Source organism: Erpetoichthys calabaricus, chromosome 2 (genome assembly GCF_900747795.2).
Source record: "Erpetoichthys calabaricus chromosome 2, fErpCal1.3, whole genome shotgun sequence".
NCBI lineage: Eukaryota > Metazoa > Chordata > Cladistia > Polypteriformes > Polypteridae > Erpetoichthys > Erpetoichthys calabaricus.
The window spans coordinates 87,919,450-87,945,675 of NC_041395.2; the positions used below are offsets into that span (position 1 = coordinate 87,919,450).

The window sequence follows — 26,226 nt, forward strand, 5'->3', positions numbered from 1 at the left end:
ACTTTCAGAGGTGTAGATCAATTGAGCATATAACTCCAATATAAAGAAGTGGCAAGCTGATGTGGACTTGGTTTGAAGTTGGTTTTTGGGGGTGTCCTTGCCATACCACTAATCTTAGTCCTTAATTTCATGCATTTTCTATTTCTTTTATTTCTCTGGAACTCATGGTGACTGTCTGGTATGTCTCACTAGTCCATGCAGGCATCAGTAATTTTAACTTTAAATGGAAATTTTTGTGGGTTTTTTTTTTTTAATTACAGGACAATTTTAGGAGAGTGTGGGCGCTGTGAGGGGTAGGTGGTTGTTGCCTTTTATTGTATGGTTACAATTTTTGTGTTTTTTGGTTTTTTTTTTACAATTATTAAGTGCTTTTCTGCATATTACACTTAGAAAATTTTTTTTTAAAAATTGGTTACAAAAAATATTCTGAGTAAACTTTATGTATTGTATGGTAGTAGTCTGCTTTGAACTGCTGGATGTTGACACTAGCACTTGCTGTACTTATATAGAAATCAGATTTATCGAGCACTTGGCAATGAATGAATCAGTGGAAAGGTATTCTAGTGAGTATTAGTTACATGAGAGGCGAATTACTATTGCTGAAACTGTTCAGATTCAAATTTATTAAAGTGTAGTCATTATGCAGAATTTAAGTAAATGGAGCTCTGCTCACAATTTACTACTGTTACTTAATTACCCATACCAAAAAAATCTAATGTGGCCAGTACTTGAGTTTTTCCATATTTACAACATGAGTACAAAGTATTGTGCAAATTTACCAAAATATATACAGGATGAAACACCACAGAAATTTATTTAAAACATATGAAGAAAGTAATAAACTTTAGTGGTATTGCACTTTTTAAAAGTACTATTTTGCAGGAAACCAGAGCCTCTAATGGCATCAGCAGAACCAAAGTAGCCCCTATTCTAAAGTTGTATTAGTGCTTTGAAAGTCTAAAGACAGGGTAAAACATTTGTTAAGGTCTTGTTACTTGCCAGTAACATTAATAGATGGACTGAGGTAGCTCCTCAGAAGTGTTTCTAGTGTTACTTTTGACCCTTCAATTGACAGTTTTGGTCTAATGTAATTAGTTCTTCTTTTAGTTCTTTTAAATGCAATACTGTATCATACTAATGTTTAACCATTTTCCCTGTACTGGCTTTGACAGTTAATATGTTTACAGCAAGCAAGAGTCTCTTTCATCAGATTGTAGATACTAACTTGTTTATCTGATTATAGATACTGACATATTTGAAGCAATCTCCTTTGCATCTTTTGCAATGGTTCTGTATTAGCATTTGTGCATGATTGTACAGTATTTTGATTAAGCTGATGTTTCTACTGGCTTCTTTTTTTCCATACCATTTGCTGCCTTACAGCTATCGAGTCCTGAGTTCAAATCATGGCCCAGTCACTACAGAATTTGCTTGTTCTCATTGTGTCTTTTTTTTTCTTCTACTGTGCACCCATATATAATTCCACTATACCCCGCCACACCCCCTTCCATACATGTCAAAGATATGCATGATAGGTTAATTGGTCTGGAATAACTGCGTGTTGGTGTGGGTATAAAAGTCTTCCATGATAGACTGTATCGATGCCAAATCCAATCAAGGTTTTCTTCCTGCTTTGAGTCTAATGTGACCAAGATAGGCTATGGCTCCCTGCAACCCAAATATTGGATTAGGCATGGAAATAGGTGGAAGAACTGATGTGAATAGAAAGTAATGTATTTATGGGTTATAACTTTTTTGTTTGTTTGTTTTTTAATCTTGCAATCTATGTTTTGTATTTGTTTCAAATTAGCACTCCTCAGCAAAGGGAAAATGTTCATACATTGTGTCTCCACTGAAATTAAAGGAAACCAATAAAATGCTGATACCAGCATATGAAAAAATTAGTTTATTTCAACTAGAGATGATAGATCTATTTTACTAATTTAAAAGTCAAGTTTGTTAAAGAATTGTTTTTTGTATTGATTTGAGGATTAAGCACATATGTATTTTAAAATTACACAAAATTAAAACCAAAAGAAAATGAAATTTCACAGGCCATGCCACACTGAAATTTAACAAATTTTAGTACAGTAATTAATTTTTTTGTTATTACATTTTATAGTAAACATCTTGTAGTTTTGATAGCTGAAATGAAATAATTATAAATCATAAACTCCAATGGCTCTGGCCATGGTAGCTGATATCTTTTGATTTGGCAATTAAAAGTAATTCAGATAAAAATCAAACTCCAACATGTCTGAATTAATGTAAGCCTCCCTAATTTGTGGTATTCATAAGAAATGTAATGATTTACTTCATGGTGCAGAAGGACTTAATAAACAAGAATAGTTGTATTAAGATTTTTTAAATATTAAAATGTGTGCATCAATGCAGATGTTTAAAGTCTAATGTTCAGTTGTATTAGAAGTTTGCCATTTTCACCCTCTGACAGAAAGGTCCATAGAGGTCTGGATCCCTAGTAAAGGACTGAAAATCAAAACAACTTTATTTGTAATCACTGAGCTTGAAATAGGCTAAAACGATACCTCACGTGAATATTTTTTAATGTCATTTTTAACTTTCTGGAAATGTCTCTTCGATGTCTAAGACAATCGTTAAATGATCATGTATCAAAAATATATTTGGGATCAGCAACCTCGAAGTAGCATAAGCCGACACTCCACATGCCTATATTATCGATTCACATTCTTTAATACTAATCGATGGCGGATGAACCTCTGGGGCCGGTTGATGTGGCATGCAAAACGTCAAGTCCTTCTGATCTTTTTAATTGATTATAACTATGACTTTACACTTTATCATAAGGGTGCGATTTTCTGTATGAAAAACTAGGGTTTTTCGTGTCTGGAAGGGCAAAAATGGTAGGGGCTGGTTAGTTAGGAGGCGCCGTACAAAAATAGAACTAAAATGATTTCAAAGGCTTCTTACGTAATTATTATGAACACAATTATTTTCACCATAGAATGAACACATCTGATAATTGTCCGTTGTTAATGCCATCTGTATTTACTAAAAACTCCACATTTTCAGAATTGTGTTCCAAATACAGCTAGCCTCTTTCTGTGTAGGGAAAGTGTGACGTCAATATTGTGTGGTTTAGTGGGTGCGTGTTAGCAGTAATCGAGTTTGTTGCTGGAGTATCCGAGCAACACGTTTTCACGTGTTACATGGCAATTCTTCTTTCGCTAGTAAACAGAAGGGATTTTTTCTCAAACACGTGCTCCCTGCGGAAAACGCATTGAAACGTGATATGTAGTGGAAAGTGAAGCCTTTGAATGGATGCGAAGAAAAAAAAAATCGCAACCCGCCTGTTTGTAATCGTGAGCTTTGATCGTCCAAGCCTCAGTCCTCTTCTGAGATGTTATAATGCAACTGCTGCCTGTCGAGCATTACAAAAACATCTGGCGTGTCGCTTCCTAAAGAACAGCTGCTCGTTCTTGTCCAGGCGTAAGCCAGGTGTTACGCTTCACCAAGTGAAACGCTACAGTAAAAAAAAAAAATCTATGCGCTGTGTAGCAACTGTGGAGGTGTTCGCCAATTGAAAATGCAGGCGAAAAAGTGACGTACAACCGTCTGACCCAATGGGTTGCTTTCTTTGAGCCAAATTCAATGGCGTTCGCCAATACTTATTCAGTGTTTTCCTTGGTTCGACCTCTCTGAGGTTTGTTTAGGGAAGCGCACAAGCCACGCAGCAGGCCCGTGTGGGGCCTATTGTTTTAGCCCCGCCCATCCTTCCACACTGGCCCCGCCTGCCTTTGGGTTCTATCAGGAGAGGACTAAACTGGTGTCGTGTTGCTCTTGAGGCTTGATTTTTTTTCCCTGAAAACACGCCTCTTTCCTTCCCTCTTTCACTTCCTCCCTATCCCTTTTTTATTTCCCAGCTTGCACACACAGTGCTGTCAGGAGTGGAGAGGGAGGGTTCGCGTGTGTGTGTGTGTGTGTGTGTATGTGTGTGTGACAGTGAGAGATCTTGTAGCCGCGGGCAGAGGAAGGTCTGACAGTTTACAGGCCCCTGAGCACGCAAGAGGAGGACTGAAAGCTGGACTGCCACTCATTGTTTTTTTCAGTTTGCTTTCTTTTCTGTTCCTGGTTGGCATTTATGTTTGGCTGCTTGCACCTGTTTTTCCTACTTGGGAGTCTAGAATTGTTTTTGTTTCAAAAAAGGAAGCCACACTGTACCTTATACTTGTGGATTTTTCTATGTTAGAATTGGTTGTACATTTTCCTTTTTTTCTGCTTTTAACAGTCTAAGGAAAACGCAGTTTACCTTTGCATGAACCTTCTGTTTTGGATACTGAATTCTCCTGCAAGATCTTTTTGACTTTTGGCTGGCAGCATTATGATCCAAGTGGTGGGAGGGTTGAAATCTGCCTGCCTTGAAATCTGCCAGTGTAACATCCTACATATATCGAAGGAGCTAAATTTTAAAAACTGGACATTTTTTCACCCGTAACTCTGCATCTGAAGGAACCTTGACAGGTCTCCATTTGAAGAAAATAAAAGCAGATTGTGGATAATGCATGGCTGCTTATGCTTCGGCATAGATGGGCAAAGGATGTAGACGAGGGTGCATAGCTAATTTGCTGGGGTGTGGGGCTGGGAATGCTTGCCAGGTATAGTGTGTTTGGCCAGTTGTTTATGCCAGAAAAGCTAAAAGGCAAATGCATTTTTTTTTCTTAAGCATTTAATACAGTGTTCTTCATCAGCACAAAAAAGCCTCATTTTTAAATTTTCATAGAGCTTTCCAGCACAAAGAACTGGTAGTTTAAATATTAAATGATTGTAAGAGGTAGCCTTGAGGCTAAAAGTTTTTATGTTGACCTCAGCAGTGATTCTGCATAGATTTTTAGGCATTGCACTGGAGGTGAGATGTTCATCTTAGAGTTGGACTGACAGGTGTGGCAGCTGCTTACCATGCAAGCAATTTGATGTTGTGTATAATGTAATTTTTTAATTCAGCAGTGAGAGAAAGCTAAACCAAAGAGAGAGGAAGAAGGAACACATTTGCTCTGTTGTTCTTATTTTACAACAGATGCCAAAATGTAATGATTTTTGTAGAATTACATAAAGTATATGGTGCCTAAAAAACTGGGGCAAGGTTTAATGAGGAGACAAAAGTCAAAGCAACTTTCTTGTTGTATGGATCCATTTTGAAAGAGGGGAATATTTTAGATGTTTTCCAGACAGGACTATTTACAATGCCATAGTCCATCAACCCTTCCAAGCTACTCAGGACAGTATTGTATCTGTTAGCATTGTAACCAGATGGTATTTTTTTAAAAGTAGACTTTATGTCCCTTTTACAAAGATGGCAATATGTTTAACGTTTTGATGCCACTGACACACATTATTGTGGAGAACCTATGCCATAAAGCTTTTGTTTGTTAAAATTTGTACTGGATTTAAATTGTTGGAAGTTCATGCTAAATTGTGTACATGAGACACAAAGTAGTGGCCAATAGGACTTTATCACCCTATTCTAGATTTTGCCTCATTATTCTTCATGTGTTAATTTCTGTTTTGTTAGCTGTATAGTCAGATTTTTGGAGCTGGAGGAATTGACGAGAAATTCTATAGCGAAGACTGTATCACAGTGTGCCTTGGGTATGTGTGAAAACATTTCTGATCAATGAGCAGTGCTTTAATGTGTCACAAACACTGTGTTCCACTTCACTTTGGAGATATTCAGGAGACCAACAGAATGACAAAGAATTATTTGCCTGTGACTTCCACTGTTTGTATGTACCAACCAACAGAGGGAATTTCTTTACTTGAAAAAACAATCTAAGGAAGCTACAATGGATATGCTTCCAAAGACCAAGTACAACCATTTGCGCAATGCATCCGTCAGCTCCATGGAGGACTCCTTACTCTTGCCACCTTCAACCAGTGTTTCTGGAGATGAGCTGCTTTCCCCCTCTCCTTTACTCCCCCCTCAGTCCTCACCCTCTCTGTCCCCATCCCCAACTCTATCTCCATCCCCGTCTGGTCTCCCAGCCTCTATTTCCTCCAGTTCCCTCACCCCAATGCTCCCTCCCCAATCACCAAATTTGGATGATAGTCCCACCACACTTTGCTCATTCTTTCCTCGAATGGGTGCACTTAGGCTTTCAGGTCCTGGTGGCTTACTGCCTGGGCTGAGAGTCTCCAGGACTACAGGGCCTTCAGGAGATGCTACATCAGATATGGAAACTGCAACAGTGTCTCTAACCAACTCGCCCCCACCTCCTCTTCCTCCACAGGATATGAACCGACTCGGGGCAGGAGTTCGGCGTACAAGAGTAGAAGGAGGGCAGCTTGGTGGAGATGAATGGACCAGGCATGGAAGTTTTGTTAACAAACCCACTCGGGGGTGGCTTCACCCAGACAGCATTGTGACTGGACCTGGCGTGTCCTATCCTGTCAGGGTAAGAACCAAATATTAATAACTACATTTTCTTTGGGGATTACAGGGTATCTACAAATTTTCTGGATCATTGTGTGTTGAAGAGCATGTCTATTCCCTTCTCTCTGCCACTCTGCATCTGTCCGCATGTAACATAGAGTGCAGTGTACATTACAACCCTTAGAATCTAAACTTTTTTAATATTACACTTTCATAGATACTTAAGGTTTAAATATTTTTAAATGGCATGCTATGTTAAGGAAAGTTAGATTTTAGATTTTCTGTAGTGATTTTTTCCCTCTTATCTCTACCGATATCTCCGTACACCATCCTTTACTCACTTATCTGTGCAAAATATTTAAAGGGGCTCTGTTGCATGCCCTAGGAAGTGATTAGATCTTTATGGCCCCATCGTGGCTTTTCCCGTCTGCTTTCTACCAAGTGATCAATCGATTTGTGCTGCTGCAGGCCTTAATGTAAAAACAGATGGACATGCTCCCCTGAGCCTGTCACTGTGGTCTGCAAACTGCTTTTAACATTCTTCTTGGTAGAATGCCTAGGGCTGTAAGGAAAAGAAAGAAACCCACACTATTCTGTCTGCATCTGTTAAGATGAGCTGAAATGGCTGCTTTTTACTAGGTGCATTTGACTGCAGAACTTACCATATTTCCTTTTTGTTACAGTATATGGGCTGTGTCGAAGTGCTCCAGTCTATGAGAGCATTGGACTTTAACACCCGCACACAAGTCACCAGGTGAGTAAGCCTCCCAGCTCGCAGGTGGTAGTGCCAATCCTTGTTTTAATATAATATACTATGATTACTTGTTTCCAGCAACTTTTTAAATGTATTTAGTATTATTTACCGGATGCTTTATGTACAAAGTAACCTACAAATTATAGATGCTTGAATTCAAATGTGAGACTTCCACTCAAGTACAGTACTAAAGTGCAGGTAGTGTGCTGTAAGTTTCACAAGTCCTAGTTGACAAGCTGCTTAGCAAGTGAAACCTTGTAATAAAACAATGTACCGTATTTAACATCTGAGTATTTCTGACACATCCAGTACAAGACATTACATCACTAGTTTAGTAAACCATGACTCAGACAATGCTTTAAATGTTTTAAATGTTGCTGGTAAATCCAAAACAATATGATAATTTAGAGTACTACGTCAATGGGCAATTAAAGGTGTGATAACAGCTAAATTAAACAGTCAGTTATGTAAGTATTAGGACGTTAGTCCTAATCAAGTCTATACAAGTCTTTAGTTTACCTAATTGGACTTTCCTTCTGTTTTGGTAACTCAGCTTGGTGTCAGCAGTTCTATAGTTAGTGTGAAAGCTTTATAGCCATTTTGGGGTCCAAGGATAAACTGGCAAGCACAAGCTATTTTAATGACGACATCATTTTACATTTTCCAGTTTGATAAAACCTTGACTCTTATAGTGAAACGTGTGTCTGATAAATATTTCATGGAGGGTCCACAGTTACCTTTTATTTTATACAGCACATTTTTGACTGATCAACATCACCATTAAGTTTACTTTTGTTTGGCTTGTATCCAAATATTTTAATATTTCTGCGATGTGTATATATACAGTAAAACCTCAATTATCTGCCAAGGGTCGGGACCGAGGCTGTGACAGATAAGAGAAAAGACGGATAACAGAGCAACTACTTTAAAAATGATATACAGTAGATTAGGTTAGCGAACAGTCATATTTGTTTACAAAACAAAACTATTAACAAAATACAATATAGTATTAAAAAAATTAATCAATTCATATAATATTGTATCGACCAGCATAATAAGCAAATATAACTCGGAGGTACTGGAGTTTTCTACATTTTACTTGGGAGTCTTCATTCTGTAACAAATGGTGCCCTGTCTTATACTCCATGGGTTATGGAGCACACCTCCAAAATAATAAAAGAAAGCTTTCCCTACCAATCAGTTTATCTCGTGCCACTCGCATTCTGTCTTTTTCTATCATGCAAACACTCCTGCTTATTGTCTCTGGACTCTACTCAAACCTTCCTTTCACTGCACCTTCCTTTTTCTCCAAACTTCTCCTGTCACTCATCTCTTAAGGGGCGTATCTGCACAGCACAGTAACCCATTGTGTTTCCACACAGCCCATCACCAGCTGCCTGCACATCACTGTTTATTAACAAAGCATAATAACAGAATTTTAAAAGAAAATTACAGCGCAGAAGAACATTAACATTAATACAGAATAACATTATCAGTAGTGGTTTCCATTTTTGACACGTTTTTCAGTTTTGTCAGCTACACGCTTTACATCATTCACTGTTGTTATTCCTAATCTGTAAATTGAAGCAATACTTAAAGCACTTTTGTTGTTTCATAAATGTTTAATAAATGTTTTTTCTTTGTGACAATTCCAACACCACACGCTACAATTATTGGCCTTAACTGTGTATAGTAGATTGATTATAACAAACGCTATGAAAACTGAAAGTACGTAACTGACACTGTGAATCAGCACAAAATGCAGCATGACATATATTATTTTTGCCCTGATGGTTAATTGAGTGATGGATAATCAAGGTTTTACTGTGTGTGTCTGTGTGTCTGTGTGTGTGTGTGTGTGTGTGTGTGTGTGTGTGTGTGTGTGTGTGTGTATACTTTTAATGCAATGCAATAATTGCATAGTTAGATCTGGAGCACCCTGTGTGTGTGTGTATATATATATATATATATATATATATATATGGTTCGAATTTTGGCTGAATGTTGTAAATCATTTTATTTTACCTTTGAAGTCATTGCATATTTTTAGCATCAGTAGAGCATTATTTAATAACTAGACATTAAGCCCGTTACAATAACGGGCGCTAGAACAGTAGTGCATAAACATTAGTAGGAAAAGTCTATATTAAATGGCAAGGGACCTTGTCCTCATTCTGTTTCTTGTCTTAATTTTTTTTTGTCAAAAATATTTTTGCAAGAAGCCTAAAGTAAAATAATAATAAAAATAAAATAGAAACGTATGACAATACAGTAAGTATAATTAATATTACATTTATCCTCTCCTCTGTGGCTGTTGATTGATATGTTGTGTCTGTTTGAAGATCTCCTATCCTGCCTCTCTTTATTTTAGCTTGCTGTGGAGGTCCCCAGCAAGTATTTTAATCTGTGCTGGCGTGCAGCTGATTATTATATGTATGGCGTCTCCCCAGTAACGGATTTTATGTGCGCGAAAATAAATCTACTTTTAAAAGTCATGCTATTGTAATATGATAATTCGTATATGTAGGAAAACCCCTTCAACGACTGACACTTTACACTTTACCGGGCCAAGCTTCTTAATCGCAAATCTGACATCCTCAGAGTGAACACTTGCACAACAATAAACACTAATCCCACCTGTTTGGGGAAGCTGGTCTCCGCGTCTCAGTACCTGATTTGCATTTTTCGTGCCTTATGTTTTAGGTGTTACCTCATTTACCAAAATCCGATTGGAGCAGCCGCGCAATATTTTATAGGTCCCGCCCTCTCTGTCTTGTGTGACGTTTCAGGTGGCCTTTGAAGCATCTGCTAGAGGCCGGTGACTCTGCCACTCATTCCGCCCTTCCCTGTACTTCCGCTTTGTCTGTAATATGCATTTAATTTTCTGTCAGAACAGTGGGAAATCAGCAGAGTCTCCCCAGGAACTGATGTAATGTGTGGCGTGCAGCTGATAATCGTGGCTGTGGCGTCTCTCCAGCAAGTACTGTGCAGTTCTTCAGCAAATATTTTAATCTGTGCTGGCGTGCAGCTGATTATTGTATGTATGGCATCTCCCCAGCAATAGATTTTATGTGCGCAGCTGCTAGTACCCAATCAGCACTCTCCCCAGCAATGATGTCCTTTATTAAAGAGTGCCCCGCGCATGCGCACTTCACCAGAAGACACACACACACATGGACGCACACAGGGATTTTATTAAAGAGGATTAACATGTGAAAAATGTTTAGTGGTTAACAAATTGAAAAATTTGCTTAGAAAGCTATGAAGAACAGATGTGCATGTAAAAAGGGAAGTTGAAGAGGAAGAGAGATCTTTACTGTTTTTGTTCTACTCCTTTACTCTATTAATAGCCACAACATTATTTCTTTCCAAGCCCATTCTACACTTTCGTCTATCATGCTGAAGTCAGTATCCCTATTATAGCTCATTGTGGTTATTGCAAAAAGAAATTCCAGGGTAGGATGTTTGACATCCCACATTGTGCCAAGAGAGCATGTCGACAGCATGATCCACCCTGCTCTGAAGCTTGTCGTGTAGATTGTCCACAGTTTTGAAGATGGTTTTAATCACATTCAATGGGATTTAAATATTGTTTTTTGAATTTTTTTTTTTTTTTTGGCCAAGTGGTCTTTGCCCTATATTTGAAATAATAGGCAAGAGTTATCAGGAGTTTTATAATTCTTAATATATCTGAAACATCATTGTCAGATCTCAGTAATTTGCTTTCTTTGGAACATTATTCAAAAGTATTTCAAATGAAGATGTTATTTAAAAAAAAAAAAAAATCTAGTCAAGCAAATCTTGATAATTAAATTCATCAAGTACATCAGTGCCATCCTTTATTGCGAAACACATTTTGTAGTGTATCTTGAAGGCTTCCTTATCAGCAATGCATTCAGAGTGATGCCTAGTACTTCTCATGCACTGGAATGTTGAAAATGAATTTGGTTTTGCAAAAACAAAAAAGCAACCAAGATGACCATTTAAAGTTTCCCTTCTCACATGCTTTGCTTATTCTAATTGTATTCTTATTTCTTCAATATTTAATGTGTGAAAAAGTGAAGTTCCTTGAATACACATCCCCTTATGATTTTTTTTCAAGTGTTAAATCTTTTCTAGAAACAGATTCTAACACTTGCTTGACAAGTCCATTAACCTTTCAGCAGTTAAGTGCCACTAAGCTTGATCATTCAGTGTGCAAGTCTGGAATTTTGCTGCTTCTCATTGAGTGACCTAAATTGTAGTTTGTCAAAATTGAATCATAATATTGTCCTGAAAGAAAGATAATAGAAGAGATGCTTAGCTGTTGTTCATAACAGTTCAGGTCAGGTTGGCGGAGCATGCAATTCACCCAGTACATGATGCTCAGTTTGCAACCCCCCAGGCAGACACGCAGTCCAGTCCCACTCCCCGGAAATGACCATCTATCTGTCACAGCCAGGTATTACGTTGGCATCCCTTGGTCTGGTCCAGCTGCTTGGGTCCTCAACAATGAGAGGAGAGTGGGGAATTGCGCCACTTAGCCATAGTGCCATAACTATCATCCCTTCACATTTCAGGTAATGTGCCTCATTTGGGACTCCGTGAGCAACCGCTTGTTTGACACAAAGTCAAACCAGTGGTAACCAAGGATTCTCTGAAGAGACACAGTACCAAAGGTGTCCAGTCTGCGTCTCAGGTCACTGGATAAGCGTCCATGTCTCACAACCATATAGCAAAACAGGAAGCACCAGGACTCTAAAGGTTTGGACCTTTGTCCTATTGCAAAGATATTGGGAGCACCACACTCCCGTTTCCAACGACTTCATGACCCCATGCTCTTCCAATCCGTGTACTGACTTCATAGGAACAATCACCAGAGACATGAATGTCGCTGCTGATTTAAGTAAACCTCTCTACAAGGTCACTATTCTCTCTGCAGACAGACACACTGCTGATGGCTGTGCCCAAGTGATCATTAAAGGCCTGAATCTTGGTTTTTATCCAGGACACTCGAAAGCCCATACACTTAGACTCCTCTCTGTCTCTCGAGAGCCCTGATCAGAGCCAATCATTGACTCCGTGAAGATCAGACCATCGTCTGCAAAGTCGAGATCAGTGAATTATTCTTCACCATCAGATGCTCCACAGCCACTGGACCCCACGACTCTGCTCAACACCCTATCCATGCAAGCACTGAACAGAGTATGAGCAAGAACACACTGCTGATGAACCCCAGAATCAACTGGGAAAAATGCAGAGGTTCTGCCTCCACTGTGCACAGCTCTCACAGCACTAGTGTACAGGCTAGCCATGATATCCAGCAACCACCAGCCTGGAGAAGTTAATCCTCGGTTACCACAGATCTGCAACCTTCCCTACCCTAAGCTTGTTCATCACCTGTGCAGTCTCAGTGCGATTCACAGCTAATTGAAGGATCAGCCTGAAGAACCATGGACCACTTCCTTCAATGCAACCACTGGCACTGACTGGGCTGGCTATGAGGATTGTGGTGGTCCCCATGGGTCTGGTGACTATGGTGAAAGTGGCTCCATGTTAATTGAATTTGCAAACAGTCAGGGGCTGCGGATCGTTGGACTTGGTTCTCCAATACTGTGGTGTGGTGAATGAGATTGATCACATCCTCATGGGCAGACGCTGGAGGCTCCTACAGAATTGCAGTGTCTACGGAAGTGCCCAGTTTGTGACCACAGATTTGTTGTTGATACTCTGAAGATCCAGCTTATGTTCAGTAGGTTACCACCTACTAGGAGAATGAGGCTGGGCCAGGCTCCAAGATCAGGCTGTTTCTAATGAGTTTGCACGCAGTTTGTGTGAGGAACTTGCAGACATGGGTGAGACTACTGATCCTAATGTGATGTGGGAGACCTTCCATGACAAGATCCTAAAGGTTGCTGAGGGTTGTGTTGGTGTTGCCGGTGTTCCTTGAAGGAGATATTTAATTTTGCTGGGTACAATGGATATCATTGAGAGGAGTCGCAGTGCACGGCTTTATGGCAACCCCGGGAACTGAGAGGGGCGACTGCAAGGGATCTGAGGGCAGATGATGAGGTGCTTGTTAGAGCAATCGGTGAGCAAGTGACACACCATTTATGGTCTAGTGAACTACGTCCTGCTTACAGAGGAATCGAAGCATTATGCACATCCCAATTTGTTACTTGAAGAGTCGCAATTCAGGTGGGTGATGGAACGGTCCTAACGGATGTTGCAGCAATTGTGACCCACTGGGCTGGCTACTTTGAACAGTTTTAATCCTCCGGCTAGGATGTTGGAGATCTCTTGTTTGTAACATGTTTTTTTTCCCTTGAAATCACTTTTTTTTAGTTAAGTCTGTGGAGCCTTTTAGTTGATGGGCATAATATGCTATTTTTTATTCTTAGTTTTTCTGTCACTTTTTCCATTGCCAATTTATTTCACTATTCAGATATTTTGGATTGAATGTCAGTCTCACTCTCTGGCTCTTTAAAAATAGAAGCACAAAACACAGATATAACAGTCACCTGTAGAATCCTACCCATCCCCCTGTTTCCCAATGGCATCTGTTTCAACAGGAGCATCTCACATCAGTGTTCACTTAGTAAAGGAGTAATGAAAAAAATAAAAAGCAATTAATATTTGATGTGCCTGAAGATGTTGTTTTCCACTGTAGTCTTAATCCCTTTAAGTGCATAAACTGTGCTTTTGTTAGCTGTAGTTATTCTTTTGTTGCTTACATGCAGTGAAACACAGTGGCTAAATAGCTGATCTGGAAATCTAAAAAGTTCACTCTCACTTCCACAACTATATTTCTGTGTGAACATGAGCAAGTTATTTAACCCTTTGCTTCAGCTATTTAAATATCTAATCCCCAACTCTTCACAGCCACAGTGGCTGGTTCGCTTATTTGACAGGGTATAGATCGGAGTACAGTATATACACATATACAGTTAGGTCCATAAATATTTGGACAGAGACAACTTTTTTCTAATTTTGGTTCTGTACATTACCACAATGAATTTTAAATGAAACAACTCAGATGCAGTTGAAGTGCAGACTTTCAGCTTTAATTCAGTAGGGTGAACAAAACAATTGCATAAAAATGTGAGGGAACTAAAGTATTTTTTTAACAGACCTATATACAGGGGGGCAAAAAAGTATTTAGTTAGCCACCAATTGTGCAAGTTCTCCCACTTAAAATTGATGAGAGAGGCCTGTAATTTTCATCATAGGTATACCTCAACTATGAGAGACAAAATGAGAAAAAAAAATCCAGAAAATCACATCGTCTGATATTTAAAGATTTTATTTGCAAATTATGGTGGAAAATAAGTATTTGGTCACCTACAAACAAGCAAGATTTCTGGCTCTCACAGACCTGTAACTTCTGTAAGAGGCTCCTCTGTCCTCCACTTGTTACCTGTATTAATGGCACCTGTTTGAACTCGTTATCAATATAAAAGACACCTGTCCACAACCTCAAACAGTCACACTCCAAACTCCACTATGGCCAAGACCAGAGAGCTGTCAAAGGACACCAGAAACAAAATTGTAGACCTGCACCAGGCTGGGAAGACTGAATCTGCAATAGGTAAGCAGCTTGGTGTCAAGAAATCAACTGTGGGAGCAATTATTAGAAAATGGAAGATACACAAGACCACTGATAATCTCCCTCGATCTGGGGCTCCACGCAAGATCTCACCCCGTGGGGTCAAAATGATCACAAGAACGGTGAGCAAAAATCCCAGAACCACACGGTGGGACCTAGTGAATGACCTGCAGAGAGCTGGGACCAAAGTAACAAAGGCTACCATCAGTAACACACTATGCCGCCAGGGACTCAAATCCTGCAGTGCCAGACGTGTCCCCCTGCTTAAGCCAGTACATATGCAGGCCTGTCTGAAGTTTGCTAGAGAGCATTTGGATGATCCAGAAGAGGATTGGGAGAATGTCATATGGTCAGATGAAACCAAAATAAAACTTTTTGGTAAAAACTCTACTCATCGTGTTTGGAGGAGAAAGAATGCTGAGTTGCATCCAAAGAACACCATACCTACTGTAAAGCATGGGGGAGGGGGAACATCATGCCTTGGGACTGTTTTTCTGCAAAGGGACCAGGACGACTGATCCGTGTAAAGGAAAGAATGAATTGGGCCATGTATCGTCAGATTTTGAGTGAAAACCTCCTTCCAGCAGCAAGGGCATTGAAGATGAAACGTGGCAGGGTCTTTCAGCATGACAGTGATCCCAAACACCCCCCCCCCCCCTTATTACCCTTCAAATCGGAAGATGCCCAGCAGTGCCATCAGCTCAGAACTGGCAGAAACCAGTGGGACCCAGGTGCACCCATCTACTGTCCTGAGAAGTCTGGCCAGAAGTGGTCTTCATGGAAGAGTTGCAGCCAAAAAGCCATACCTCCGACGTGGAAACAAGGCCAAGCAACTCAAGTATGCACGAAAACATAGGAACTGGGGTGCAGAAAAATGGCAGCAGGTACTCTGGACTGATGAGTCAAAATTTGAAATATTTGGCTGTAGCAGAAGGCAGTTTGTTCATCGAAGGGCTGGAGCATGGTGGAGGTTCCTTGAACGTTTGGGGCTGCATTTCTGCAAATGGAGTTGGAGATTTGGTCAGGATTAATGGTGTTCTCAATGCTGAGAAATACAGGCAGATACTTATCCATCATGCAATACCATCAGGGAGGCGTATGATTGGCCCCAAATTTATTCTGCAGCAGGACAACGACCCCAAACATACAGCCAAAGTCATTAAGAACTATCTTCAGCGTAAAGAAGAACAAGAAGTCCTGGAAGTGATGGCATGGCCCCCATAGAGCCCTGATCTCAACATCATAGAGTGTGTCTGGGATTACATGAAGAGACAGAAGGATGTGAGGAAGCCTACATCCACAGAAGATCTGTGGTTAGTTCTCCAAGATGTTTGGAACAACCTACCGAGTTACTTCAAAAACTGTGTGTAAGTGTACCTAGAAGAATTGATGCTGTTTTGAAGGCAAAGGGTGGTCACACCAAATATTGATTTGATTTAGATTTCTCTTTTGTTCATTCACTGCATTTTGTTGATTGATGACAATAAATGATTAACACTTCCATTTTTGAAAGCATTCTTTGTTTACAGCATTTTTTCACACCTGCCTAAAACTTTTGCACAGTACTGTTTATAATATACACACACAGGAGAGATAAACAAGAGCTTATGGAGATTAAAAGAGGAGAAAGAATAAATGTAGGATTAGAAGATGCCAGGGTGGGGAGGAGAAGAGGCAGGCAGGCAGTCAGCCAGCCAGAAGGAGAGCCCCTTAGGGGGAGCGTGAGGCCGATGCACTGGGCTGAAGAGGGTCATTTTCACTGAAAAGTGTGAAGTGACATGTGGCTCGCATCCTCATAAGTCTAGGAAGAATCGGCAGAAGCTGAAGGAGCTGGGTGAGGCTCTGTGTGGCGTCCTGCTGGGAATTATGGACAGCAGGGATCCAAGCCTGTGGAAGAAGGTTGGCTATGCCTGTTTGTTGGATGTCACCTTTGCTACAAGATCCTGTGCAATTAAGCAGAGGAAACGTTTTAAAACGATCACCACCTTTTAGTCTTGAACACTTTTTACCTACTCCTTGTTGTATGTGTGCCCTCATTTGTCCAGCTCATCTCGGTTTTGACTATCGGCAGTGGTGGGTTTAAGAAGCTCCCAATCTGAAGCAGGAGCTTGGAGCCAACCCGTGCTTTCACAGTAATGTAACATTTGTTTTAAAGAACATAATACTTTCAAACCTATTTGGTCTAATTCAGGGCCACAAGGACCAGAGCATGTTATGGCAGCATTGACTGACAAAGCAGGCACCAACATGGATGAAACAGTAGTCCATTACAGGGCCCATTCATTCACATGGGCCTAATTTAGGGTTGCCAATATGTCTGACATGCATGTCTATAAGATGTGTGATGAGAACAAGAGTGTGTGTAGGTAAAACCCATACAGACTGGTGTGGAATTTGAGTTCACGATGCTGACTGTGAGTCAGCAGCAAGAACTGCTTTGTCACTGTTCCCCCTCCTCCCCTTGTTATTTATGTCTACATTTCTCTAATATAAGCATTAGAACTCCATGTTAAAAAATTTAGTTCCTTCATCAATAGACATTTCAAGGCTCAGGGTCCAATCCTCCAAAATCCTGGTCATTTAAATGAAATATATATTTGAGGGCACACATCTAAATTGATATTGATATATTATAGTATGTTTCATGTTACTAAAATAAAAACAAATGTCTTACAATGGAAAAAATATTTTCGCCATACTGTTCAAGCAACATGCAACCCACTGGAAAAAGAACACTCCTGGACATTCTGCTTTCCTCACTTATCCCTTGTTGGAGGTCTGGATTCATTATTATGCAGTTTATTTAGTATTGGCATTTCAGCTGTCTTACGCTGTCACAGACTCTATAGTTAGCTAAAGTGAAGTCTTTATTACGCATTTCAGCAGAATTTATCTGCATGGATGGGCTAGTAGTCCTTTTGGTGTGCTCCTGTATTGGATCTGACTATTGCTCTCGCGCTTTTTATTTGAATCGTTAATGCACATCAGCTTTTTATTAGTCTTTGTCTGGCTACTTCCCTGAGACTTTTTTGTTAGGTGATAGTACTGAAGCACCTATTTGTGTATCTTCACGGTGAGCTGAACATTTCTGTCTTAAGTGGGTCATGTTTTTTAAAATTGAGTAATATAGACCTTAGGCTTTAGGTAATTATTTTTGTTTGCAAGTGAAGGGAGATTAGTCAATTGTTTAAGATGGTGGCTGTAGAGCTACAGTATGTGTCCTTATTAGACAGTGTTCAGTAAGGGGCTGTCCATTGCCAGATCCATCTATTTCTCTGTCTGAAGGATCATACAAATATTTACCTTAATGATGACATTGTGAACACAAGCTACAGAAAAAAGGTGGTATTCATCGAGTTGTGACATATTAAGGATCCTGTCAATTAGGGAGGTCTCCTGGAATGAGCTGCTGTTATTCCAGATCGAAAGAAATCATTTGATATGGACTTGACTTCTAATGAGGATGCATGCTGAATTGTTTTAATTGGGTTTGTACCAAATATTACAAACCGAAAGAGGACTCTGGGGTAGACAACTTAGCGGATTGTGTCTCACACTTTGAATAAAAAAAACCATGGAATACCCATGAATAGCTGGGATGTTTTCTTTGAGTACAGGAAATTCTGTTGACCTTGTTCAGTCTCTCAATGAATTTTAAAAAATATACAACTAAATCTTTGAGAGCAGCAAGATCAGAAATAAGCATTACAAGATTGTTTAGATACATTTTAAATAAGATGGGGAATGACTGAAAATTAGCTTGATGGTGATGGTAGATGAACAGAATTTTTAACAGCAAAGTTGGTATAAAAATGCTAAAACTGCATTAAATAGCTGATCTTTAATGCAACAGAGAAATGTGGGGTTTCAGGTGGGATGTCGATGTTAACTCTAACATATGTTCATGGCTAGACATATAGAGAATTTAAGGATGAGGACTTCAAAAATGAAATTTCTTTAATGAGGCTTTGGAATAATGAGAAGTACACTGTGTTGGATCACAGGCCTGGTAGTGTGATGTGGAACCAGCAATAATATCAAATGACCAGGGGTGTTTGAATTTTAAAGGTGATTCAGTGTAGTACAGAATGTGAGCATTGTCAAACGTGGTGATGTATGAATTTTGTGTTGTCATACTGTCATCCCACAAGAAACAAGTGCTTATTGTATTAACACTAATGCAATCTGGGAATGATGTGATTATGTTTGTTGGACAGGTACAGGTAATAAATACAGATCTATGTGTTGATTGTTTTCAGCATTGCTGTGTGTAAATGATTGTTATAAAAATTATATTGCAGATAATGTACACATGTTCATTTCACAAAGTATGTTGCACATATTTACATAAAAGTTTGTGTTTTATTTAACAGTTTGCAAATTATAATATTTATAACAGAAAAAATTGCTGTCTTTATGATAATATGATCTCATTTTAATTTTTGTATTCAGTTTTAATTTTGACTGTCAGGTATTAGCCTGATGTAACTCATGCTGTAGTATATTGTTAAGTAAGTTCTGAAAAGGACAGAAATGTTCTTCTATTTATCTGTCCAGGATTTGCCTGTTTTGTTGCACTTATGCATTTTAGCTGTGTCAGAAATATCATACCCATATCATATCAACCTTTCATTTTCACCACAGGTTAAACTGTTTATTCATCACTCTTTAAATACACTATTTTATTGTGTGGCAATTTGTTGTACATAAGAAAAAAATATTTTTTTACTCTTTTGTGTCTAAGGTAAGTAACTCGATACAGGGCAGCACTCACAACAACGGCTTTATTTCAGACGTGAACTTCAATATATATAAGAACAGTCTGATGCAATCTAATTAAAATTGGATAGATGTGTTACCTTTCTAGGGATTTGCTTTACAGCTAGGTCTGGTATACAACTGGAATGAACAAGCCTTTTATTGCCAAAATAAAAATCCTGTTTGAAACAGGCAAAAAAAAAAAGTAGTTCTATCTTATCCTTCATATTTTATTTATGAGATATCTTGTATGTTATTAATTTGATACAATTTAAGAAAAATTGGATGTCTTTACCCCCCATTTTTTATTATTCAGCCAGCATTCTGTTTTTTGTCTTAAACTGCTTTTGATACAATTTAAGAAAAATTGGATGTCTTTACCCCCCATTTTTTATTATTCAGCCAGCATTCTGTTTTTTGTCTTAAACTGCTTAACAGTACTGACTCATAATGGGAAGACCTAATTTCTGCATGTTTTATTACAACTGTGTCAGCAGTGTAGGATGTTTAACCTAAATCAGCATGTTTGCTTTTTGGCAATTTCAAGACATTAGCAAAATTTAGAATTACGTAACCATTTTAAATCATAAATGCATTTTCTGGAAAGTTCTAATAACAGTTTTGCAGGCGAAACATGGACTTTTCAGGTGCAAAAAAAGCTTCAGTTAAATGCAGAAGAGCACAGCTGGCTTCAAAGTAGGGGTTTGTGGTTTAGCAGGTGGGCTGCAAAAGAAGCTGAAAGCTACTGGTCTTTGCAGGCCTTACAGTATTTGAAAGTAAAGATTTTGTTTGTTTTTCTAATGTTAACCAAAAAAAAAAACAAATAATTTTCAAACATCTATTTTTTTAATAATGTATTTCTACTTATATTGTTACATGAGCCACTGGGATATTTTTACAAGATAGTTTTTGTTGTAATTTTAAGTAATTCTTAAAATCTACGTATTTATTTATGAGATTGACTGCCTAGAGCTATAGTACAAATATTTATTGGCACCATGAAAGAGAGTTATGTTTTGGCAGGAACTGGCATATTGAAAATTGACAATGCAAAGTTAGTGTCATCATTAATACATCAAATGAAGGCAGAGTGTGGCATTTTGGGGAAACAATATACTTCATTAAGTCTCTCCTGGACTCACAACATTAACATTATTCTAAGTGATAACCTAGTGTTATTAAAGTGAGCTTGGTGAGTTAATTCAGACTAAATAATATATGACTGTGTGCTTTCAGGTATTTGTGTAGTTTGGTTTTAATTTTTACTTTAAGCTTGAATATTAATCAAAGCTTTTTTTTTTTTTTTTTTTTTTTTTTTTTACAATTTTACACTTTCTTTTTCTGAGAGGTACTCATTCACAGTATTGTTACTGTTAAAGAGGGCTTAGTGATTTGGCCAGAAATATTACTATACTCTATTTTCCCATTCAACAATTATTGTATGCATTTCCTAATGTTCAATTTTAAGGTTGAGTGATACTTTAAACCCTGAAGAAAGCATAATGTTTATTATTATGGTGTAATATTCAATATACAAAATATGCAAAAATGATCTGATATTAGAATGGAATACTATAACAGCAACATTTATTTCTGTAACACATTTTCCTACAAATGATTTAGCTCAAAGTGCTTTGCAAGATGTCAGAGAAAAACAAATCAAAATTAGATTAAAAAAAAAATGCGTAAATAGTATACAAAAATAAATAATGCACACTTACATTATTTAGATATATACTTAAGAGAAACAGAGTTCTTAAATATAGAATACTAGTGAGTATAAATTAAAAAATAAATAGAAATAATAAAAGTAAATTTAAAAATCTACGTTTGAAAAACCTTTTGGTCATTGCTTTAACCACCTGTGGGTGATTGAATGTAAATATGTGACATATTTCACAGACTTCAAGGCACCAACTTTAACACTGTCTCATCCGTCAACTAAAAGAAGAATAAAAATAGAATAGTCTAAATTAGGTGTAAACCATGAAAGATGTTAATCATATTAGTATCATGTAGCTAAGAACATGGTTATTTTTCATTTAGACATTTTTGGCATAAAATACTAGTCTGTGCAGTGTTTCAGGTTTTAGGGATTTTCGGTGGCCAGACATATTTTTGCTACCTGTTTCAAAAAATACTCTGAGAAAGTCAGTGGTAGGGGTACGTAGGTACCACTTGGCCAGATGATTTACTCTGTGTAGAAAAGAGCATTTTGTGTTTTCTGTTTCAGGAAATGGGCAGAAGATACTGCTTGCTGTTAGTGTCTCCTAACTGAGGAAACATGTGAGCATTGATATGTGACTGGAGGTGCAACAGGCAGTAACCCTCCGATCACTTCCAAAAGAAAAATACATTATGAAAAGAACAAAATGCACCAACTAATATCAAAATGAGTCCTTTTTGTAGACTGTTTTGTCACAACATTGTACAATTTTCAGAATTTACACTGCTGTAATTATGACTTAGTTATGTTAAGAAAGGTATAATTTTAACAGTCACATCTTTTTTTCTTTAGTTTGTCTCATTTAAATTGACTAAACACCAAACCATTGACCTGTTATGATTATGATGTCTTTATAATGTTTTCCTAAGCTTACGTATTTTTTTTTCCTGAAGTTTGTTTATTGCTGACATAAGGTTCACTTTCATTTAGTTTTTTTTTTCTTTGTCTTTGAACTTGTTCTTTTCTGTTGCTATTTTTTTAGTAGTTAAATGGCATCATTTTCTTTTCCTGTGTGTATTGCCATTTTGTGCTTGCTAAGAGCAACACTTCTTTGCTAGGCTCTCACAGACAGGAAGATGCAATATTGTGATATCGTTGAGGCAAAAGCATTTAAACTCGCTGTCACTGACTTTGACTTGAGACATAGTGTTTTTTCTCAGGATTTGACACGACTTCTTGCGTGAATTTTAAATATGGATTTTTCGCTAATATTTTGCCTTTGACAATTGAATTTTGTTTGAACTTTTGAATTTGTCCAAGCATAAGGACATAATCCATGAATAGGATTTTCTGTTCATTTCATGGTCCACTTTCCTTTCTGTCTGGTCATTTTTTTCACCTTCACAAAACGCTATACATTAAGATCTCTTCACATCACTTCTCCTGAAGGTCACGGTTAATTTCTTGTTATCAGCAACAGATTCCTGTTTAGCTGCATTATGAATGTGTGTTTCTGAAGCTTGTTGGAAGAAGAAATCCTTCCAGTGTATCCTTGGTGTTCCACATTGTTTCCACTCTCTGTTCCATTTCTCATAAAGCAGTAGAAGTACCTGCCTTTTGCTTACCTCAGATGAATTTTGCTTATTTATAAAAGTTTTTCTTTGCTCTAAGTCTCTGTTTGATTACTAAACTTCTCACCCCTCGGAAATTTAACCACATGAACATTATAGAGAATTCTCATTGCTTCCACTTTTGCCTGCAATTTTGTTCTTTTGATAAGGTATGCAAGTGATATAAGTGATACATGTGCCATGAAAGCATATTTGCCCCTTCCTTGGTTTCCAGTATTATTGCAGATTTTTGATGTCTTTTAGGTCTTCCACAAAATCTAATTATTAGATAAATGACACCAGAGTGATCAAATAGCACATTTTTATATACCTATGCCATTTATTGAATGAAAAATGTTATCTAACACAAATTATCATAGTATGAAAAATGAATTGCCCTCTTTCACTTATTAATTGGGAGTATCACGTTTAGGTGCAGTGATTGCAAACAAATGCTTCTTATAATTCAACATCACTCTTTCAAAATCGTTTGAGGAAAATTAGCCCTTTCCTTGCAAAACTGCTTTAATGCACAAACATTAGTAATTTTTCAGGCTCATTTCAGGTGCTGCCGAAACATCTTTGTTTAGTTTAGTTCTGGATTTTGACTTGGCCAGTCTGAAACTTAAATTTGCATTTTTTCCAGCAAATCTGTTTTGGAGTTACTGTTGTGTTTTACAATTTTGTCATTCTGCATTACTCAACTAAAATTCATCTTGTTCTTACAGACAGATGAATAGACATTCCTAAGAATTATCTGATAAACTACAGAATTCAGGATTTCATCAGTTTTAGAATGTAGTTCAGGTTCTAAGGCTGCAAATAATTTCACACTACTACTGTCATGTTTGACTATTTGTATGATGACCATACTGTGGAATGCTGTATTTACACTATGCCAAAAATAATGGGGTGTATGTCATTCAGAAAGTTCAACTTGTCTCATATGTTAATAAAACAGGCTTGAGGTCATGTAGGTGCTTCCTGGCAAAGGAGAGATAAAAATTTATGTTCTTTTTAGAAGTTGTTTTTTCTTTGCTACTCTCTAGTGGAACTCTGCTTGTCCATTAACTTTTTAATTATAGAGTATTAAATATTGGCTTTTGGTGAGGAAGATGTGCACTTCTGTGGGTACTTTTAGGGTCCTTTGAGACTTAATGGATGGTTTTACAATGTATCTCTTAAGCACATGGTATTGTACAGTATGTGTGAGAATTTTATACAGTAACTTGGATCAATCATCAAGCACACAGAGCATTATAATTGCTGAAAAAGACCTACTAAAATGGCCCAAGTCTTAATCTCTGATCCACATTTCCATAGCTGCAAACAAGATCTCATTGTAGTTAAAACAATTTAGCTATAGAGAGGTTTTCATGTTGAGAGAATGGCCTAATGATATGTATGTTGAAAATATTAGCTGTTAAGACTTAGTTTACATATCAGAACGTAATATGTTAACTATCACTGCCCATGTTATAGTAATTATGCCTTGATAAGTTTTTTTATAAATGTTGAAACATTTATATATTTAAAAAGGGGATGTGAACCAGACATTTTATCAGTTTGTTTCCTTGGAAACCATTGAATTTATAGATTTTCTAAAATGTAATTAGACTGTATTATAAGATTGTTATGTCAAACTTTCTAGCTTTCCGTATATGGTAGGGTTATATAAGGCATTTAACTGAAATGAGAAATACATCAGACATTTTTAGTTGTTCTGTTGGAAATATGTCTTTTTACTTTTTGAACCGAAATCGCTTAGTGACTGCACACAATGATACAGAATGATTGGCCTATGGTGAATGAACATTTTGGCTGATTTGTCGATCAGTATGAATGTTTGTACTTTAGAGCAAAGATGAGATTTTACCTCACAGCCTATATGCAGCAATCAAGATATTGTGCTTTGTTTTTGCCTAATGAATCCAGGAAGAACTGCCCACTCTTAATGGTTTCCTCTGTTAAAGATCATGCTCGTAACATTCTCAGAATACTTTTTCTGTGTGGTTGAGTGAGTTTTGTGGTGTGGAAGGGATGATGAGCATTAGCTCACTTTGCTTAGCCAGATGAAGTTTAACAATCTTGACTTTTTACAGATTTGTAATATATAGTAAATGTGTGGTTCCTTAAAAGAGGTGTTGTATATTTGGCAGTGGCTCAACCAATTAAATGTAAATGCATATATTTGAGGCTTATGGCCAGCATATAATACATAAGAGAAAGCCATTTCTATCAAATAAGCCTATAATGAAGATCCTTGCTTACCTCGGTAAGAGAGAAACAGCAAATTGTAAAGATGTCCAGGTAAACTGTGGATTAAGATTCATAACATAATCTTTTCTAGCAGTTAATTTCAGATTAAATGTCACTGATAAAACTGATTTTCTTAGCTTTATGTGGAGAAATGACAAGTAAATTTTAAAATCATTAAAATAACATCTAGATTTTGCACCTTAAGCATGGTAGTTACATATTGTAGATTGGTTTAATGTGTTTCTATGAAAGGTGGAAGTACTAAAATTAAAGCCTATATTACAAGTAAACTTGAGATGGTGCTTGACATGGTGAATAAAAAAAATAATGCTGTCACAATCATAAATGTAGTTGGAAGTGTGGTAGCAGAGTTGTAGATTTAGACTTGCAGACTCCAAGGCATAGCTGCAACAGTTAATACTGGGTCATTGTGCAGCATTGAGTTAGCCACTTAAACTGGCATTACCATTTCAAACAAATGATGTCCCTAACTTGATATTGAATGTTACAGTATTGGTTTTACTTTTTAAGCAGTGAAACTCAACTGTAAATAACAATGTTTCCTTGTTCATTTGTTATAACTGACTTGCTTTGTGACCAAAAAGCAAGTAACTTAACCTTCCAGTAATTCAAATGTAGACATTTGAGCACAGTTAAAAAAACCGGTAAATATGCAAATGAATTTACTTGGTACAAAAATCTGTATGGGGAAAAAAGCCAAATGAGAAAAACAGTAGAATTGGAGCTTGGACTTTTCATGGCATATGCAATGGACTGCTGTTTTTTTTTTTTTTTAAATTGACTCCTGCCTTGTGTCTGTTGATGTCACAATAGCCTTTGACCCTGAACTGAAATGTTTGAAAACAGAATAATGACTAGAATTCCATGACACTAACATCAATTGTCTGTTGTGCTTGTGCCTGATCTGGTGGATAAGCCACAAACGTGGAGATTATTATAAAGAACCTTTGGCACACTGACAAAAACATTCATGGAAAAAAAGCATTTCAAGAAAAGTGTTTGGCGAAAGATGTGTGCAAGAAATATGTCAGTAGAAATTTCACATATATAGCAAATATGCATTTAAAATTTAATTTTGTTCTGCTCTGATTTTCCTTTTTTCTTTTTTAATTATTTTGAACTAAATGGTTATATCGTTTATGCTATTATTAAATGTCTGATTGAGTA

General features: G+C 37.5%; 2 protein-coding genes across 6 annotated transcripts in view; one reads left to right on the forward strand and one right to left on the reverse strand.

The window, feature by feature from the left end:
- pygo2 (pygopus homolog 2 (Drosophila)) overlaps positions 1 to 11,824 on the reverse strand; it is a 168,001-nt gene extending 156,177 nt beyond the window's left edge. Inside the window, exon 1 of the mRNA XM_051923281.1 lies at positions 11,814 to 11,824. The gene's annotated coding sequence lies outside the window, so the exon portion shown is untranslated. The remainder of the gene's footprint in view (positions 1 to 11,813) is intronic.
- Positions 1 to 26,226, forward strand: part of shc1 (SHC (Src homology 2 domain containing) transforming protein 1) — a 106,666-nt gene that overhangs the window by 37,346 nt on the left and 43,094 nt on the right. For 4 of the 5 annotated variants that reach the window (XM_051923274.1, XM_051923275.1, XM_051923276.1 and 1 more), the window contains 2 exons: positions 6,264 to 6,428; positions 7,090 to 7,160. In XM_051923274.1, coding sequence (XP_051779234.1) covers positions 6,264 to 6,428; positions 7,090 to 7,160 — 236 coding nt within the window. Of the gene's footprint in view, positions 1 to 4,987; positions 6,429 to 7,089; positions 7,161 to 26,226 lie in introns of those variants that run through there. The other variant, XM_028794065.2, reaches the window with a different exon arrangement.